Raw genomic sequence first — 17,540 nt, forward strand, 5'->3', positions numbered from 1 at the left:
TGAGCTGGGTAATTTATAATGGGAAGAGGAAAGTACTATTTTCTTTGTTCCATCTTTTTTTTTCCTTCTAGAACATCCTCTGCCATTTTTCTAGTGTGATATCTACCTGGCGGTGTGTATCTGGCAACTGGAGACTGGGGGATACTTTCAGTGGCGTAGATATTTTTTGGTAGTGAGTGGCACGGTGGCCTAGTGGTGAAGACACTGGCCTCCCATTTGGAAGGTTGAGAGTTCAATCCTAGGTAGTGGCAGATGTTTTTCTCCTAGGGAGCAAAAGAAAAAAAAATATCTGCTGCGAACTTCGTGTGGCATCAGGAAGGGCATCTGGCCAGTAAATGCTCAGCTCCATCCAGTCACTCTGACTCTACCTCAGATTAAGGGATTACAGGGTCGTAAAAAGGGAGTTTAGATGCTGCTGGTAGGACATTAGATTCTGTTGCTTCTTTCACTTCAGTAGGTTTGAGCACCATCTAGTGGTGAAAGTTACCCAACTTTCTCTTCTTTGTTGTCCCCCCAAAAGCAGCATCCCTCCCAGTGTCCAAGAACTCATTGGAAAAGGGAGAGGCTCTGAAAGAGGAAGAACATGAAGCACCGTCAGTCAAAAAGGAGAACACTGACACACCCTCAGATCCCGATTATATGAACTGCACAACTTCGAGATCGTGGAGTTGGCCATGGAGAGGCAACGTAGGCCTGTCACCACCAGAGCATCTGGAATCCAAGTTGCCAGAGCCCACGCCCTTGTCTGTCAATGGGTTTTTGGAAGATCCAGTGTCCCTGGGCCAGTCTCAGCATGACCTCAGTCAGTCAGCCTTTCTCTCTTGGCTCAGCCAGACGCAGCAGGCCTCTTCATTGTTTAACAGCTCTGTGCTCACCCCAGACAGCAGCCCTGGCAAAGGGGATCCGTTACCTCCAGATGACCTGCCGGACTCTACAGCAGATGACGAAAGTATCTCCGAAACACAGGTGACCTGGTTCAATTTGCTGCCCAGGACATCGTGCAATGACTCTTCACTTGCCCCTTCTTCCACTGAGCGACCCTCTCGAACCTCACAGCTCTGCAGGCCATCTACCAAGGACCAGTCAAAGACTTCTGCTCAGCAGGTGAGTGCTTTAACACCAGGTTAAAAGCTTCGCTTTGACTCGGCAGAAGGAAATTGTTCCTGTGGATATAAAGGAGTTGGGGGATGTAAAGCTTTATTCATTTCTGAGACAAAGGCTTGGAACATTTTGGGATTGGAGGTCGCACATTAGTAACACGTAAGATCCATTTCCTTAAGAATGGTATGGCTTCTGCAGGGAAAACATTTTTTTTTTAAAAAAATGTTTTTAGAAGAACAAAACGAGTAGGAAAATTGTATGGCACAAATGTAGAATGGGGGAGCCTTGGATTGGCAGTACTGCACGTGAAAGACTTCTAAGTGTCTTTGTTGACCGCAAGTTAAACTTAAGCCAACAGTTGATGCAGCTGCTAAAAAGAGAAATGCTGTCTTGGGGTACATTAACAGAAGCAGAGAGTCCAGATAACAGAAGGTAGTTAGTTGTTCTGCTCTGCCTTGATCAGACCCCACGTGGGGTACTAAGTCCAGTTCTAGATACAACAGTGACAAATTGGAGCAAATTCTGAGGAAGGCTACCTCGACGGCCAAGGACCTGGAAACCAAACCCAATGAGAACCCTTAAAGGATGTGGCTACCCTTAGCCTAGAGAAAACATGAGGTACGATAGCGGTTCTAAACTATCTGAAAGGGCTGTTAAACAGAAAAAGGAGAGAACTTATTTTCTGTACGACTTTAAACATGGGTTAAAAGGACATGGATGGAGGTTCAGAGTAATATCAGGAGGAACTTCCTGAATCTATGAGCTGTCAGCAAGTGAAACAAAACACCAAATAATCACTGATGATCACTACCATGTTTCTCCGGAAATAAGCCCGAGTCTTATTTTTGGTCCAAAAAAAAAACAACCCCATTAGGGCTTATTTTCGGAGGGTGTTTTATTTTTTTCAACACAAAGCCCAGCCCGGCCGTCGCCTCGTCTCACCAGGTGACTCAGGTTTCCCTGGGTGAGGGAGGAAGGCTTTGGAAACTGCCTTTTCATTTACATTCATCATCAATATTGTAATCCGTCCCTTTATTTAAAAAAAATTATATTTACCACGATTAGCCTCCTTGATCACCAGTGGGACAGCGCAGTGTGAATTCTGCGCATGAGCTGTGGAAATACAGACACTCGCACCCTCAAAGCTCACACCGCTTCCTCTCTCAGGGCGCGCCACCGCTTTATGTGAGCGTTGAGCTTTGTGGCTCAGCTAAACTCTTCAGCTGTGGTGGGCCGCAGTTCCCATCAGCTTTAGGAAACGTGGGCGATGGAAACCTTAGGCCAGGCTCCTGGCAGCTGAAGCCATCCGGCTTGCCCGGGGTCAGGGAGCCAGAGTGCATTCAGGGAGAGGCAGCACGTTGCAGGAGGACGACTGCAAAGGGCACACTTGGATTCCCACAGCTCCTGGAGGCTCCGAGGGCTGTTTTTGGCACTCTGTGTGTGTGCGTGTCTGCCTCGCTGTTTTAAGCAGCGGTTCGGATCAGCTGCAGCTTGCTGTGGAGAGGATGGCTGAGGTTTGGGGGATGTTCTATTCCCCTTTGTAGCATAGTTGCCGTCCAATCGCTACGCCACCTCTCGGGAGGGCAGCATCAGCTGCCAACGGAGTGGTGGGGAAGGCGGAAGACAGTCCCGTCCACCAGATCAGCCTAGCGAGGGTAGGGAACAGAGCGGCACCGAAAACAGTGCTCAGAGCCTCCAGGAGCTGCAGGGATCCGTGAGCGCCCTTTGCAGTCATCCTCCTGCAACGCGCAGCCTCTCCCTGTAAGCAATCCGGCTCACCCAGGGTCAGGTTGGCCGTCGTGGGAGGCTTGTCCCGCAGGTGCGGCGGAGCTGGAGGACGGGGATGGGCCACGCCTCTGGCAACGGCTAACCTGACCCCGGGTGAGGCGGATTGCTTCAGCTGCCAGGAGCCTGGCCTAAGGTTTCCATCGCCCAGACTTCCTGAAGCTGATGGGAACTGCGGCCCGCCACAGCTGAAGAGTTTAGCTGAGCCACAAAGCTCAACGCTCACGTAAAGCGGTTCTGCACTCCGAGTGAGGAAGCGGTGTGAGCTTTGAGGGTGCGAGTGTCTGTATTTCCGCAGCTCATGCGCAGGATTCACGCTGTGCCGTCCCATTGGCGATCAAGGAGGCTAATCGTGGTAAATACAAATCATTTTTTATTTTTTTAAATAAAGGGACGGATCACAATATTGATGATAAATGTAAATGAAAAGGCAGTTTCCAAAGCCTTCCTCCCCCACTGAGGGAAACCTGATCCGCCTCCCAGAATGGGACATCTCGGGATGCCCAGCTTTCTTTCCCGCCCTTCCGCAGAGGAAGAGAAAGCCGGCGAAGCCTGCAGGGCAGGCCGCGTCCAGAGGCTGCTTTGGGATGAGAGCAAAAGAGAGAAGCTGCTGGTTGAGACCCCGGCCAGTCTCCACCCCCGCCTGCCCATTGGATTCCCTCATCCAGGGCAGGGATAGGAAGGAGGCAGCCTCTGCTTTCCTCAGGCCCCCGGCTCCCTTAGCGCTCAGGCCATCTCGCAGCGGCGGCATTGGCAGCAGGCAAGGCAAGGGGAGGGGGAGGCATGCGATCTGGCCTGCCAAAAAACCTACGATGGGACAGAGTGGGCAGGGTCTTAAGTAGGTCTTATTTTGTGGGGGGTTAGGGCTTATATTAGGCCCACCCCCAAAAAATCAAGCTAGGTCTTATTTTCCGGGTAGGTTGTATTTTCGGGGAAAGATGGTAGCGGTCTTCAGAGAGAGACTAGATGATCATCTGTCAAAGATGCTCTAGAGCAGACATGTCAAACTCGCGACGTCACGTGACGTCGCATGATGTATCGGAGTTTTTTCTTCCTTGCCGGCTATGGGGTGGGCACAGTTTCCTGATGACGCGTCCAGCCCGCAGGCCAGCAGTTTGACACCCCTGCTCTAGAGAATCCTTGTACTGATCAAGGGGTTGGACTTGGCATCCTCTAAGCTTCCTTCCAATTCTCTAATGATGTTATTCTTTTCTAAATGTTGTTATGCTTCCTATAGCAATGCTTAATGCAAATGCTTTTTGAATTTTCCCTTCCACAGCTGAATGGCTATTCCACCTCTAGCCCAGCATTGGCACCACTGTCCTCTACTCCATTGCATTCCAGCTCCAGGGTCCACAGCACTTGCTCCAGAGCCAAGGATAGTTCCAAAAAGATCCTTGAACCTTTAGGGCAGCCAAGGCGAAGGGGGCGCCCCCCCACTAAACTTTTCAAACAAATTGAACAGAAATACTTGACCCAGCTGACAGCACAGCCTATACCTCCTGGTAAGTGACAAACACATCTGTAGTTCCTGGTCCGTCTGCTGGATTCTTTGAAGGGATGACAGAAAGAGAAAGTGAAAAAAAATATGTTTTATGTTTTGCAAAAGCGTAGTTGGGAAAATTAGTTCAGTTTCATGTCTAGGTGATGCACAACTAAGTTGTGAGCCATTCAGTAACTAAGGGACAAGAAACTTTTTGGTGATGAGAGAGCATGCTTGTGTGTGTGTGTGTGTGCGTGTAGATGTATGTATATATGTATGTATGTGTGTGTATATATATGTATATGTGTATGTATATATGTATACACACACACACACACACACAATGTATACATTTTTGACAGTACAGGTAATCCCCGAGTTATACGAGTGTTAATGCTCATTCAAAGTTACACAATGAGCGCCCCCTAGTGCTTACGAGCAAGTCCCAAAGTTACAAATATTGCAGCACCACGGCAGTCGTTCGCCCTTACGAGCGACTTCAGTGGCTCTGCAGCATTCACCCTGGTTATTCCCTCCCTCCCCATCCTGGGTCTCCCTAGGCACCAGGCCTTCAATACTTTCCCTACAAAGATTGAGATCCTTCACTTTCTTGGCTGCTCCAGGCCTTCAATCAGTTCGCAGAGAATGGAGGCCTAAAGTAACGCAAGATCACGTGAGATCAGTGGGGTGAGATCTCATGCTACTGATCTCGCATGATCTCATGGTACTTTAGGCCTCTGTTCACTGCAACAGAGAATGGAACTGAAGCCAGTGGGCGCTTCCACTTGCCTCCGGAGGCTGGATCGGAGCCCCAGAGGCCTTTTCCAGGCTGCTGCCGCCCGAATCTGAGGCCAGGGAACACTTACGTAGCTCTCCGGCGGTCTGTTTCTGGGCGGGGGCGGCAGCCTGCAAAAGGCCAGATCGGGCCGTGGGGGGGGGGGAATGGAAGCATCCCCCAGCCTCAGATCCGGGTGGCAGCAGGAACTGCGGCAGAGAGGAGACGGATCTTTTCCAGGTGAGTCCGGCACGGCAGGAAGAGAGGGGAAAGCATGCGGCATCTTAGTGGGTCGGGGAGGCCTTGGGGGCCTGTTCCATCACTAGGCCCTCCGTGCCCTTCCCCACCCTGAGATACCTCATCTTCGCTTAACTAGGTGCGAGCAAGGGAGTGACCTCATTTGAGGTATGAGATTCACTCTACGAGTGGAGTGGGCAGGCTCCATTACACTTGTAACTCGAGGCCTACCTGTATACTCAAGACGGTGGATACCCTGGATATGCCATGGTGTCAAGCATCTTGATGAAATCGGTAGTGGTTGTTTGCTTGCTAAGTAGGTAAAATCTTCAGTGCACACTGATGATGAAATGTAATCGGGTAATGAAACATCTGCAGGCAAACAACCAAATTCAGCGAGCGCCAAGGTCTCCGCGGTTCAAACCTGAGCCATAGATATTAGCTTCTATTGGAATTGGTAATTTTGGGAAGGTGCCAGGCTCTGAGCATCTTCTGTCCTTCCCTTGCAGAGATGCAGAGTGGCTGGTGGTGGTTGCAGGATCCAGAGGAGCTGGAAGCTGTGGTGGAGGTACTACACCCACGAGGCATCCGGGAAAAAGCCCTGCAGAAGCACCTTACCAAGCACAAGGATTACCTACGGGATGTGTGTGCTCGAGCTGCCAGTGGTAAGAATTTCCCGTTCTCTGGTCCGCTGCCTGTGAGCAGAAGCTTGATTTTTTTTAATTGACTTTTTTGACCTTCCTACCTAGATCCCATCTTCAAGATTCATTCTGAGGTGGCCAGCCACCTTATCTCTCAAGAAGCCCTGGTGCAGTGGTCCATGTCTGAGCGTGCCTTTGAGACAGACCTATCAGTGCTTCAGTGGGTGGAGGAGCTTGAGCAGCGGGTGCTCATGGCCGATCTACAGATTCGAGTAAGTGCTAAGATTCTGTGGAATCTGCTCTCCTGTCGACAGTGGTATGCCCTTTGACCAGGATGTTGAAGGAGGCTTAGATTCCAAAGCTCATCCTGAAAATAATCATTCGATGCACCGTGAAGTTAAGTTTTGAAGATTAGCACTCAGGACTAGAGCAGGGGTCCCCAACCCCCGGTCCGTGGACCGACACTGGGCCGCGGGATGCCAGAAACTGGGCTGCACAAACAAGCATAGCCCCATCTGTGGGATGCAGGGAGCATGTGAAACCGTACCTCCTCCAGTCCACGAAAAAAGCTCTCTCCGTGGCACCGGTACCTGGTGCCCAAAAGGTTGGTGACCGCTGGACTAGAGAAATCATCTAGGCCATCTTAAAACACTAGGATGGATGGTAACATTTTCATTTTTAACTTACTGGCGTTACTCTCCTAAAGGGACAGTTGCGCTGAAACGGCAGCTAAATGAAACTGCAAAATACTAGTTGATTTTGGATAGTAAGTATTTTGAGTATAGCTATCTTTCCGTGGCAAATTACAGTTGCATGGACACTGCTTCCCTGTGGTCATAATTTAGGCTGTTTTGTTTAGATAGGTAGATTTTATTTTGGATGTGTTCTTCATTCTTAGAATACCGGGACTCCATTCGGTGAGTATCATCGCCATTTGACACGAAGCTTCCCAGGGGCAGTGGCAGAGGAACAGTCAGGGTCTGAAATGGCAAAGAGTAGCTTTCGGGACCGGTTTGAATCGTTATTTGGAGAAACCTTCCAAATTGCTTCTGAGCGTTCACAGCCTGTGCTGTCATCATTTCCTCCGAATATTTTTTTTTATTTGTCGTTTTGGTTTTGATCCTTTGCCTTCCCTCTAGGGATGGACGAGCCCAGATCCTGATTCCGTTAGGAAAGACTTGCGGTACTGTGAACGTGAACTAGAACTCCTGGAAGACATCACTGTAAAAAACAAGCGAGAGGGATCTGTCCTGCAGCGTGAATCGAACAACCCTCTGGATCTTGCGGTGCTCCGCCTTGCAGACCTGGAGCAGAACTTGGAGCGGAGATACCTCAGAGAACCTCTCTGGCCCACGCATGAGGTGGTGGTAGAAAAAGCTCTGCTGAGTAACCCCGGTACCTTGGAGCAGGGGACCACGGAAATGTGAGCGCCTCCTTCTTTTATTAATGGCTGAATTGGCAAATTTATACCCAGTGATTCTATATCCCAGGTTGTTAAAAACAGCGGCTCAAGAATCCCAAAGTCTGTTGATTGCGCGTTGTGTTTGTTTTTTTTTTTTTTTACATTTCGCTAGACTGGCGTGATGTGAACTTTTTAGAATGATTGATTTCTAGGCCAGTTGCCCGATTGAAGATGACAGGAGGATGTGATAACTGCTGTTATCAGCTAATGCAAGAGGAGCAGAAAACTTGTTTTATTGGGATAGAACCGAGTACAGGTAGTCCTCACTTAACAACTGGTCCTTTTGTGGCCACTTGAGGTTCTGATGGCCGTGAAATCGGTTCTTAATGGCCTGCAAAGCCTCCACATCCATCATGAATGGTTTGTTTTCCCCACCCCGGCACAGTCACGTGACCACACGTCAAGCATGTTAACTTTTATGATCATGGAGTTCTGCAATCATGTGCCTTCGACTCGGGGAGGTTTTTACTAGTTTCCAGCAAAAAATGCCAGTTCAAATAAGTAAGGTCCCTGAAAGACCACGGCAATCACTCAACAACTGTTGCAAGACAGGTTGGAAAATTACTTCCGGTTACGTGAGTGCCTCAACTTACGATCATAACTACTTACCACTGTAATTCCGGGCTCAGTTATAGTCAAGAACTACTGTAAAGTTTTGTTTGCTACCCATCTTCTGATACTTGCTTATCCTTCTCTTTTATAAACGCACCCTTTCTGCAAAAACATGGTTGGAAAAAAGAAAAGCAGCATTTTTGCCTATGACCTCCAGTCTCATAGAGGAAAAAAATATGGAAAGATTAAAAGAAGAGAAATGAAAACAAAAAAAGACGGGGCTGGGGAGATTTGAGACTTTCCTTGTCTTGTATGTGTCTCTGTGTTAAAAGGAAGAAGGACCCCAAGGTTGGCCACAACGGGCTTCGGGGAGATTTTTCTTGCTCTTTTTTGTTAGTTTGTTTGTAGTGTACAGTAGCACCAGGGGAAAACAATGGAGCCTTTCTACTGAATGTATGAAAATAATACTTGCATGTTAGTGGACTGTAGCATTTAATTTGGTAATATTTTAAATTTACCAGAAAATGTCAGCGTTCTTCAAAATGGCTAAAATTTACTAAAAAGATACATGTTCATGTGCTAAGGCATTTTAGGAACTAATCTTTTGGAAGATTTTGGCAAACTAAAAATAGAAGGAGTTTAAGTGACCAGAAAAGGCAGTCTTTGTGGTCTGTGGATGACAACTTGTATTGCTGCATCTAAATAGAGTGGTTATTGTTAGTTGCGAAGTCGTGTCCGACCCATCGCGACCCTATGGACAACGTTCTTCCAGGCCTTCCTGTCCTCTACCATCTTCTGGAGTCCATTTAAGCTGACGCCTACTGCTTCAGTGACTCCATCCAGGCACCTCTTTCTCTGTCGTCCCCTTCTTCTCTTGCCCTCAACCTTTCCCAGCATTAGGCTCTTCTCCAGTGAGTCCTTCCTTCTCATTAGGTGGCCAAAGTATTTGAGTTTTAGCTTCAGGATCTGGCCTTCTAAAGAGCTAAATAGAGTAGGATTATAAAAACTGTACTCAGGCTGTGGGCAGCCCACCAGCATCCTTTCATTACCTCTTAGAGGTTTCCCAGGAATAGTGGGGCCAAAATGTTTGATTCTTTCTTGCATTTTGGGGTGCTGGGGGAAGATTTAAGGGGCAAAAAATGGTGCTTTGAGCTTTGCCAAGGCTTAAGGTGCCCATTTTACAGGTAGTTCTCAACCTACGACCATAGTTGAGCCCAAAATTTAGTTAAGCAAGACAGTTGTTTGGGACCATTTTACAACCTTTCTTGCCACAGTTCTTAAATGGATCACTTCAGTTGCTAGAAACATGGTTCTTAAGTGAATCTGGCTTCCCATTGACTTTGCTTGTCAGAAGGCCACAAAAGGTGATCACGTGACCCCAGGACACCACAACTATCATAAAAACATGCCAGTTGCCAAGTGTCCAAATTGCGGCAACGGTTGTAAGTGTTAAAAAAAGGTCATAAATCGCTTTTTTCAATGCTGCTGTAATTTTGAATGGTCACTAAATGATTGGTTGTAAGCCAAGGACTACCTGTACTCCTTAAAAAAAAAATCAACTCCCTAAATCCCCACAATTTCAAGCCCTCTGCTTTTGGAATGTGGCCTTCCAGCAGCAGAAGTCACTGTCTCTTGGACTTTGGAATTCTCTAAATCTAAGTCAAATTTGTGGAACAGCTACGGCAGACATGTCAAACACAAGGCCCGGGGGCCGGATGCGGCCCGCAAAGTGGTTTCATGTGGCCCGCGAAGCCATCCTGGAAACAGTGAGGGAACGGCCCCCACTGCCTTGGCCCTGGCCCAGAGACCCTCCTTCTGCCAGAGACCCTCAGATCTCTCCCACTCCTGCCCAGGCCCCCATGGGCACCCTTGATGCGAAGGATGTAGAGCTGGCCACGCCCACCCAGTAGGCCATACGCACTCTAGCCACGCCCACCCAGTAGGCCACGCCCACCCAGCCCCCTGAGGGCAACCGCAATGCTGATGCGGCCCTCAATGAAATTGAGTTTGACACCCTTGAGCTACGGGGTGGGAGCCCTACGGATCCCCAAAGGAATTCTATTCCAGGGAGCAGATGGTTCAGACAAAGCAAATACTTTAATCAAAGACTGTCCAGAAGAAAATTGTTAGTTTACTTACTCCTTTGTCTCCTCTCATCTAGATGTTCTTATTATTGAGATTCTGAGCCCAATTTTCTCAGCTCTTAGTCAGAGGTAAACATCATCATAGTTTGCCATATCTTCTAATAGAATAAGAGGCTTGAGCCTTTGGTACCCATTTCATCTACTGGGTTCATTGGCATTCTGGAACAAAGCTTTTAGGACATGGGTATGGTATGGTTCTTGGTCGCCTGATTTCCAGCCTATTTGAACTTCTAGCGACTTGAATCCGATAATCGTTGTAATCTATTATACAAGTAAGGATTGAGATGCAGGTCCCCTAGACTTGACCTTCTACAGAGGTTCTTTGATGTCTCTTCACTAATCATACATTTTGCTGACTGAAATTGATGTTCCTTATCTAACAATTATTATTTTTTTTTCTACAGCACATACGAAATCACACCACGGATGCGAATGTGGCGCCAGACTTTGGAAAGATGCCATAGTGCAGCACAAGTCTCTTTGTGCATCTACCAACTGGAGCTCTCTATAGCATGGGAGAAATCCGTTGTCAGAGCGGTGAGGAAGGGGCCTAGGGCTGAAAGAGCGTTAGGGTAGGAAGTGTAACCAAATCTAAAAGAGATACCCAAGCCAGTTAAGTCACCCGTGAAATGCTTGTTGCAGGAAAAAGTACTAGTGACTCTTCTTCTGGCTTGGTTATAGGCATGTATATGGCTAAGCTAATGCTAACCAGAAGTTTAAAAAGAAAAGTTGTTGGATGCATGGGGTGGTATCTTTGTTCGAAAGAGGTGTATCTCAAGCAAAGATTTAGCCTGGGTGAATTTCATCCAGGAGGAGCTCACCTTTGGGGTGAGAAGATGTTTCACTTTAGAGAAGGAGAATAGGAAATCCTGTTAAGAGATTTGGGGTTATCCATTTTTGTCTTCTCTGTTTTCCAGACTTGCCTCGTGTGCCGAAAAGGGGACGATGATGAGAATCTGCTGTTGTGCGATAGCTGTGACCGCGGCTGCCATCTCTATTGCCATCGACCCAAGATGGCAGAGGTGCCAGACGGGGATTGGTTCTGCTCTCTCTGCATCGCTCAGGTACCCACTTCGTGTCTTGTCTCCAAGACCCTGATCTTTTTTTCCTGGGTTGGCAAGATTTCCTTTTGTTCTCACCGAGTGCCTTCGCGTTCCAGGGGAGAAAGGGCGGGACGCAGTGCCACGCTCACCTATGAGGAAACTGGCACGCTTACTAGCAGATAGCATTGACTACACTGAAAGGGACTCCTAATCCAGGACTTGATGATAGTTTCTCTCTTCTCTCTTTCTGTCCCCCAATGTTTTCATGATGCAGATGCAAGGGGAATATCAAGATGAGTATGGCTCTCCACGACGGGGTAAGAAGCGGAAAAGTGGCACTTCTGGGCCTTTGGGGGGAAAGGAAGAGCTGAGCCCTCGATCTCGGTCAGCAGCTGCAGCCGCCTCCCAGCAACACAGTGGTGTCCTGGCAAATACATCCCCTCGCTACTCAGGTGAAGGCCTCTCTCCCTCCAAACGAAGAAGAGTGTCTACCCGAGGCCAGAGCGCTGACCTGACTTTCTGCGAGTAGGTGTTTCACGTCTGCCAATTAGGGTCAGGGAGAGGTTTATGGGACGTTTCCCAGAGGGAATTGGAAAAGGTGGGAACGGGGATTCAGGTATGCATCGGCAAAAGTTAATAAGGAGGAAAAAAGAGAGAGAGAGAGAGAGAGAGATGTCACTCAAAAGTGACTTTCTGGATTAAAAGAGGCCAAATAACACTCCTCTCTTCTGGCCAGAATTGTTCCCTTGAATGCCACTCAGTGTCGGCTCTTCTTTTTCAGGATCATCTTGATGGAGATGGAATCCCATGAAGCTGCTTGGCCTTTCCTGGAGCCTGTTAACCCCCGACTAGTGCCTGGCTACCGGAAGATCATCAAGAATCCCATGGACTTTGCCACCATGAGGGCCCGGTTGTTGCGTGGCGGGTGAGTACGTGGCAGGGCTTGTGAATAGAGCCAGGGCAAGGCATTTGGAATTGCAGAGAGACCCTCCTTTTCCTTCCCTCTCTTTACCGATAGATACAACTGTCGGTAAGTTAGTAACTTTGTCAGTAAGCGACCATTTAAGTAACCAAGTGTAAGGAGCACGTTTATCGTACTTAAGTGCCACATTCCACCTGCTGGCTTTTTTCCTAGTCAATGATTAACCGCCGTTCCTTCAAAAAATACTTGCACTTCCCATCTTTTTCAGGGCTGTGCAAGTGGTGGAGGAGATCTGATGAGACCAAATGGCTGGGGCTGCTTCCTGTAAGGATGGGGGTGGGGATTTCCATTTCTCCTCAGTTTCGGAGAGGGAGGGAGGGTTAGCCATCATGGCAGTCAACTTCAGAGCTTCTGGAAAGAGGTCTGCTGTGGAGAGCACGTTCTAATGCTTATTTGAAGAGAGGCATATCAGACCGGGATGGTTTTGAGGAGCTGCTAAATGTCATTATATATGGCCTGTATTAAATTCAGAAAGACATGCCAACAATTGGCAGAGGGTTGTGAGGAGAAATGAAAAGAGGAGAATGAAGCTATTGGGGGAAAAAAAAGGAAATGCTCAATAATTGACACGTGTGTCTCGGTGCCATACTTTTACCTTCACCCCTGCTTTTTGTGATCCACAGATACAGCAGTTGTGAGGAGTTTGCTGCTGATGCTTTCCTGGTGTTTGACAACTGCCGGACCTTTAACGAAGATGAGTCGGAGGTGGGCAAGGCGGGGCTGGCTATGCGCCATTTTTTTGAGAGCCGGTGGGAGGAATTTTATCAGGGAAAAGACGAGACAAACCCATGAAGCTGGCAGAACGGGCAGAAGTGGAAGGAGCCGAAGGGGGGGAAAGTGCCTCCCCTTTTACCCTGGGCTGCACACTTGTCTCTTCTGGAGCTCAACTTGCTACCTGCTGATTTAATTCCCCCCCCCCTCACAATGACTGGACTTGGATTGGCATTTAACATCACGCCTTGATTCTCTTCACTCCAAGCAACACAAACTTTGACTGTATAAGCCAAATAAAATATATATCTTTCTCCTTTTTCAAAATGGAAAACAACAACAACAACCACCCACATCCCCCACCTTAGCTGGGGCTATTTAATAATAGCAATAGTTCTTAGTGAATGTGTAAGAACACTTTTTTTTTCTGTGCAGTGTCAGTACCATACATTAATGGCCAGTAATGTGGACGTTAAGTTTTCCTCCTTCTTAGATTCTCATTGAAATGTATAAAAGAAGATCACTCCTGCCTCTGGGAATGACAACCTTGACGAAACTAAAACATGCTGCTTCTCTTCTCCTTGCCCCTCCCAACTCTGCCTCACCCCCGCTTCCCCCCTTTCGGAAAAGCTTTCCTTTCTGTGGCCGACTTTTTTCTTCTAGCCCGATTTCCTTTTCTAAACCCGCGAGTAGAGTTTAGAGTTGGTATGTGCATTGGGATAGGAGGTCGAGGGGCTCTGCCCGTGCAGGTGCAGGGTGCACACTCCCTTTGAAAGTGCTTCGTCCTTCTAGTCAGACAAGATGGCCCCCTTCGCCGGAGAGGTATCCAAATACAAGCCTCTGTATGAAAAGTTAAGGGTGGGTGGGGTATTCCGCAAGCGGATTAATTGCCATCAGCTATCACATTTAAACCCCCGTTGCTCAGAGTTACTGAGTTATTCCAAATTTTATTTCTAAGGAAATAATGCAACAAAGTGGAAATGACCCCCAGCAGTTATCCACTAAGCAGTCAGTATCACCCAGATTGTATTTTTCTCTAGCTGTGCAAACGATGATTGACTCGGACTAATCTTTCCACTCTTTCCCCTTCCAGATCTCTCCACAGGGGCAATCAGTGGAATTACCCTAGTATTTTGGGAGGAGGTTCCTCTGTCTAATGATCATACAGTTCATTTCCTATGAGGGACCAAAGTACGCAAGCTTGCAAGACTGGGCTCCTCCAGTCGGTACCTTTAGAGGAACTGGCTTTTGGGTGCTTGATGCCAGTTCTTCTGAAGATCGTATAATGAGGACTCAGCCTTATTTGAATGTCCACAGCTCTCCCCATCCAACTCTGCCCCAGTGTTATTCCTCAGGGATAACTTCCGTCTACAAAGCTTGATCTGCCATCTCTGTGTATGTGTGGCAGGACTGTTTGTTTCTTGCCTTGGCACGTGACTACCATAATCTTATTGTAAGGTTGCTTCCCTTATGAGAAAGTTGTGAGATTGTCTCCATTGTAATGGAAGGAATACAGTCCTTTCGTTCTTCAGTAGCTATTTGGACCTCAACAAGATGATAGAGGATTGTTACTGTTTTCTTCTATGTTAGGTTTCTATTTCCTGACCATATTTTAATATATGTAATCTAAAATGCAGCCTCCTTTGATTATCAGAGCCGAGACTTAGCCTAAATGCAGCTTTGGATGTTAAGGCAAGTGAAGGCAAAGTCGAAATCTTTCTGAGGTGGGCTACCAGTTATTGCTTCCTACGTCTGCCCAGGAAGCTCAGAAATTGGAAATAGAGCAGTGCTCAGCTGGACATCTTTGTGTAATATCCACAAAGCTGACTTGTTTAAAGATCCAGATCTGTTTATACATGTTTCTTTTTCTTTCTGGTCTACATTTTCTATATAGTATTTAATTTATACACATACCACGTGTGAATATTTTAATCTACTTTATATCTGGACGTAGTTTTGAAGGTTTCGAGAGGAGGAAGCAAAATTTTGATTTAGTCCAACCATAATAGTTTTCCCGCACATCATTTTTACCAGTTTGTCATTTGGTCCTGTGCATTTGAGTGTCTGGTGCTAGAGACTTGCCAGATTGAAATATTGGTTGAAGCCAATCTCCAAGTCATTCCCTCCCTTGTTTATCTCTTATTGAAGCAAGAAGTAGATTGTGGTCACAACAAAGGCTCCATCTCAATATGTCCCTGTCTATGTATATGTGTGTGTATACTACACACATTGCACGCCAGTGCATTCACCAGTTGGCTGGTTGGTCCTTTAAAAGAAAAAGAAAAAACCGTCCCCCGAGACGGTTTTATTGAACAAAAGATAAATTGGCCAGTTCTTTTCAGTCCCAGTGTAACCTCTCTCTCTCTCTCTGTCATTCCTTGATGATAGGTTAAGGCTTGTTTGCAACCTGTATTCCAACACGACCCAGGAGATCCCATTTCCCACCATTGCTGAGAATGTGAGAGTTGCCAGAGAAACCCGTTCACTGGCCTGGGCTCGGTTCAGGAGCTGCACGACTGGGAGAATCCCATCGCCCAGGCACACTACAACGAGGGGCCTCTGCTGTTCGGCCCTTGGCCAGTTTCTGCTCCCAGAAGCAGGGGACTGAGCAAGCCCTATTCCCATGCACCCTCCAGAAGGTCTAGACGTCTGTTCAGAGGAAACAAGCTTGGTTCTTCCATTTTTCTTCCATCTCTCTTGGTGGATCAGAGGCGTAGAAAGCCACCCCCTGGATCCTTCCCTCCCTCGCTGCTTTCATATCCAGCCTGGCTCCTCAAACCATTATAATTACGGGTATCACTTGGGGCAGATACTTGGCTGGCAGGGTCCTAGTAGGAGATGGCTTTCTCCCCAATATCCACCTGTGCTAGATCGGAGTGACGTAAGGGCGTGTGTGCGTGCGTGTGTGTGTGCGTATGCGTGGTGCATGCACGTGTGTGGGTGTTTTCTCAATCCGCGTCAACCAATCCAATTGCAAGAGCACTGATGTAAGTAAAATGTAACCGCAGGTGATATAACCTGGAGACGGAAACCTCCCTTACTGTGCTTCCTCCACCCCAACCTCACTTTCCTTCCCAATTGTTTTCAACAAAACGTAGCCTTTTTATATCAAATAACCTCAATCTTTATTTTATTTTAAATTTGGGGATTTTTTTTTGTTTTTTGGCTTTTAAAATAAAGAGGTAGAGTTGAAGTCTATTTGAAACTGACTTTATATTATGCATAAATATTTATATTTTATCTAAACGTGCTGTAACAAAACTTCTTTTGGTGGGTTTTTAGTAGTTTTTTTCCTTCTAGATCATTTAGGGTTTTTCTTTTTCATCAGTCATGAAGAACTAGAGTTGGAGATGTTAATTTTTGGTTTTTAATTTAGAGTTTCATGGTTTTGGTTTTGGGGTTTCTTTTTTGTTATAGAAACATTGGATTTCTAGATTCAAAGCCTCAGACATCTTAAAAGAATGAATCCAGGTTTGACCTAATCTTGATCTTCATTAAGGGATATGGTCATTTCAATCAGTTTATTTAAAAAAACTTGTTTATTGAAAGTTATATGGATTTTGGAATTTAATTTAAGAATTGCAACTAGAATTGGCCTTATCATTCACCACTGGCTTTTTCTTCCCCTTTCATCTTAATTTGGTATCGGAAAGGAGCCAACTAACCCATCATCCTGTGAGATGTTCTGAACAGCAGGAAGGGGGAGGGGGGAAATCAAACTTTTTTATATGAAATAACCAAATGTGTTTGTTTTAGTGAATTTTTGATAATGTACAGTTTTTTGTGAATTTAAATTGATTTCTTTCTATATTTTTAGGACCAACCTCATTTTTAATAAGGTTTAAAAGGAAGAAAAAAAGTCTAGAATTCTTGTTTGTTTCCTTGTGATGTTTCCACAAGTACAGATGTTAGAGTGCTTGTCAAGTTTCAAAGAATAAACAAAAACAACCCATGTTTGATAGAGAAGAAACTGCCTGAGGATGTTGTCTTTTCTCATAGGAGCTCTGGATCATCCCTGCTTGGGGGTGTGTGTGTGCATCCCCTTGATCCTCCCCTCCTCCGCTCTTACTACGCGATGCACCGATTAGTCTTTAAGGCACATTTCTTTTGCATTCCCTGCTAGGAACGGGTAAAGAATCACAATTCTCATTTTCTACTTTTCTGGGCTTGAATTTCAGTAGTCTGGCCAGAGGCAGCCACAGGGCCCGCAGTTCTCCACCTGTTCTCAATGATATCAAAACTGTAGTATGAACTACAGAACTGGTATCGGAACTGTAGCCTTCATCTCACGATAACGTAGTTGCCTGGAACAAATGTGCGTAAATAGCAAATGTTGCTCATTTTGAATGCTTGGGGACCAGTTGGCACTGTTCACTACAGTATACTACAACTGCTTTAAAAGATTTGGAGGAAGAGGTGAGTAACTTAATTCAGAGACAAATGATTTTCTCTATAGGCACTTAAACCCAGTCCTATTCTCCAGTTTCATCAGACTTTGTCTTCATCCTTTAGATTTTACATGGCCAATTGGAGGTGCTAAAAATTAGTCCCCTCCCCACCCCCAAAATAAAATCTGCAGTTTTAAGATTGGCAAAAGCTAAATCCTCTGAATTGCCATGTCTGC

General features: G+C 46.6%; 1 protein-coding gene across 5 annotated transcripts in view; it reads left to right on the top strand.

The window, feature by feature from the left end:
- The window catches only part of BAZ2A (bromodomain adjacent to zinc finger domain 2A), a 73,334-nt gene extending 56,448 nt beyond the window's left edge, over positions 1 to 16,886 (top strand). For 4 of the 5 annotated variants that reach the window (XM_081317274.1, XM_081317276.1, XM_081317275.1 and 1 more), the window contains 10 exons: positions 521 to 1,104; positions 4,166 to 4,391; positions 5,891 to 6,046; positions 6,131 to 6,294; positions 7,162 to 7,445; positions 10,585 to 10,717; positions 11,098 to 11,244; positions 11,498 to 11,748; positions 12,005 to 12,148; positions 12,829 to 16,886. In XM_081317274.1, the coding sequence (XP_081173400.1) occupies positions 521 to 1,104; positions 4,166 to 4,391; positions 5,891 to 6,046; positions 6,131 to 6,294; positions 7,162 to 7,445; positions 10,585 to 10,717; positions 11,098 to 11,244; positions 11,498 to 11,748; positions 12,005 to 12,148; positions 12,829 to 12,997 (2,258 nt within the window). In that variant the 3' untranslated portion in view covers positions 12,998 to 16,886. The remainder of the gene's footprint in view (positions 1 to 520; positions 1,105 to 4,165; positions 4,392 to 5,890; positions 6,047 to 6,130; positions 6,295 to 7,161; positions 7,446 to 10,584; positions 10,718 to 11,097; positions 11,245 to 11,497; positions 11,749 to 12,004; positions 12,149 to 12,828) is intronic. The other variant, XM_081317272.1, reaches the window with a different exon arrangement.
- Positions 16,887 to 17,540: the final 654 nt, after the last annotated feature.

Source organism: Vipera berus (genome assembly GCF_964194415.1).
Source record: "Vipera berus genome assembly, chromosome: 2".
NCBI lineage: Eukaryota > Metazoa > Chordata > Lepidosauria > Squamata > Viperidae > Vipera > Vipera berus.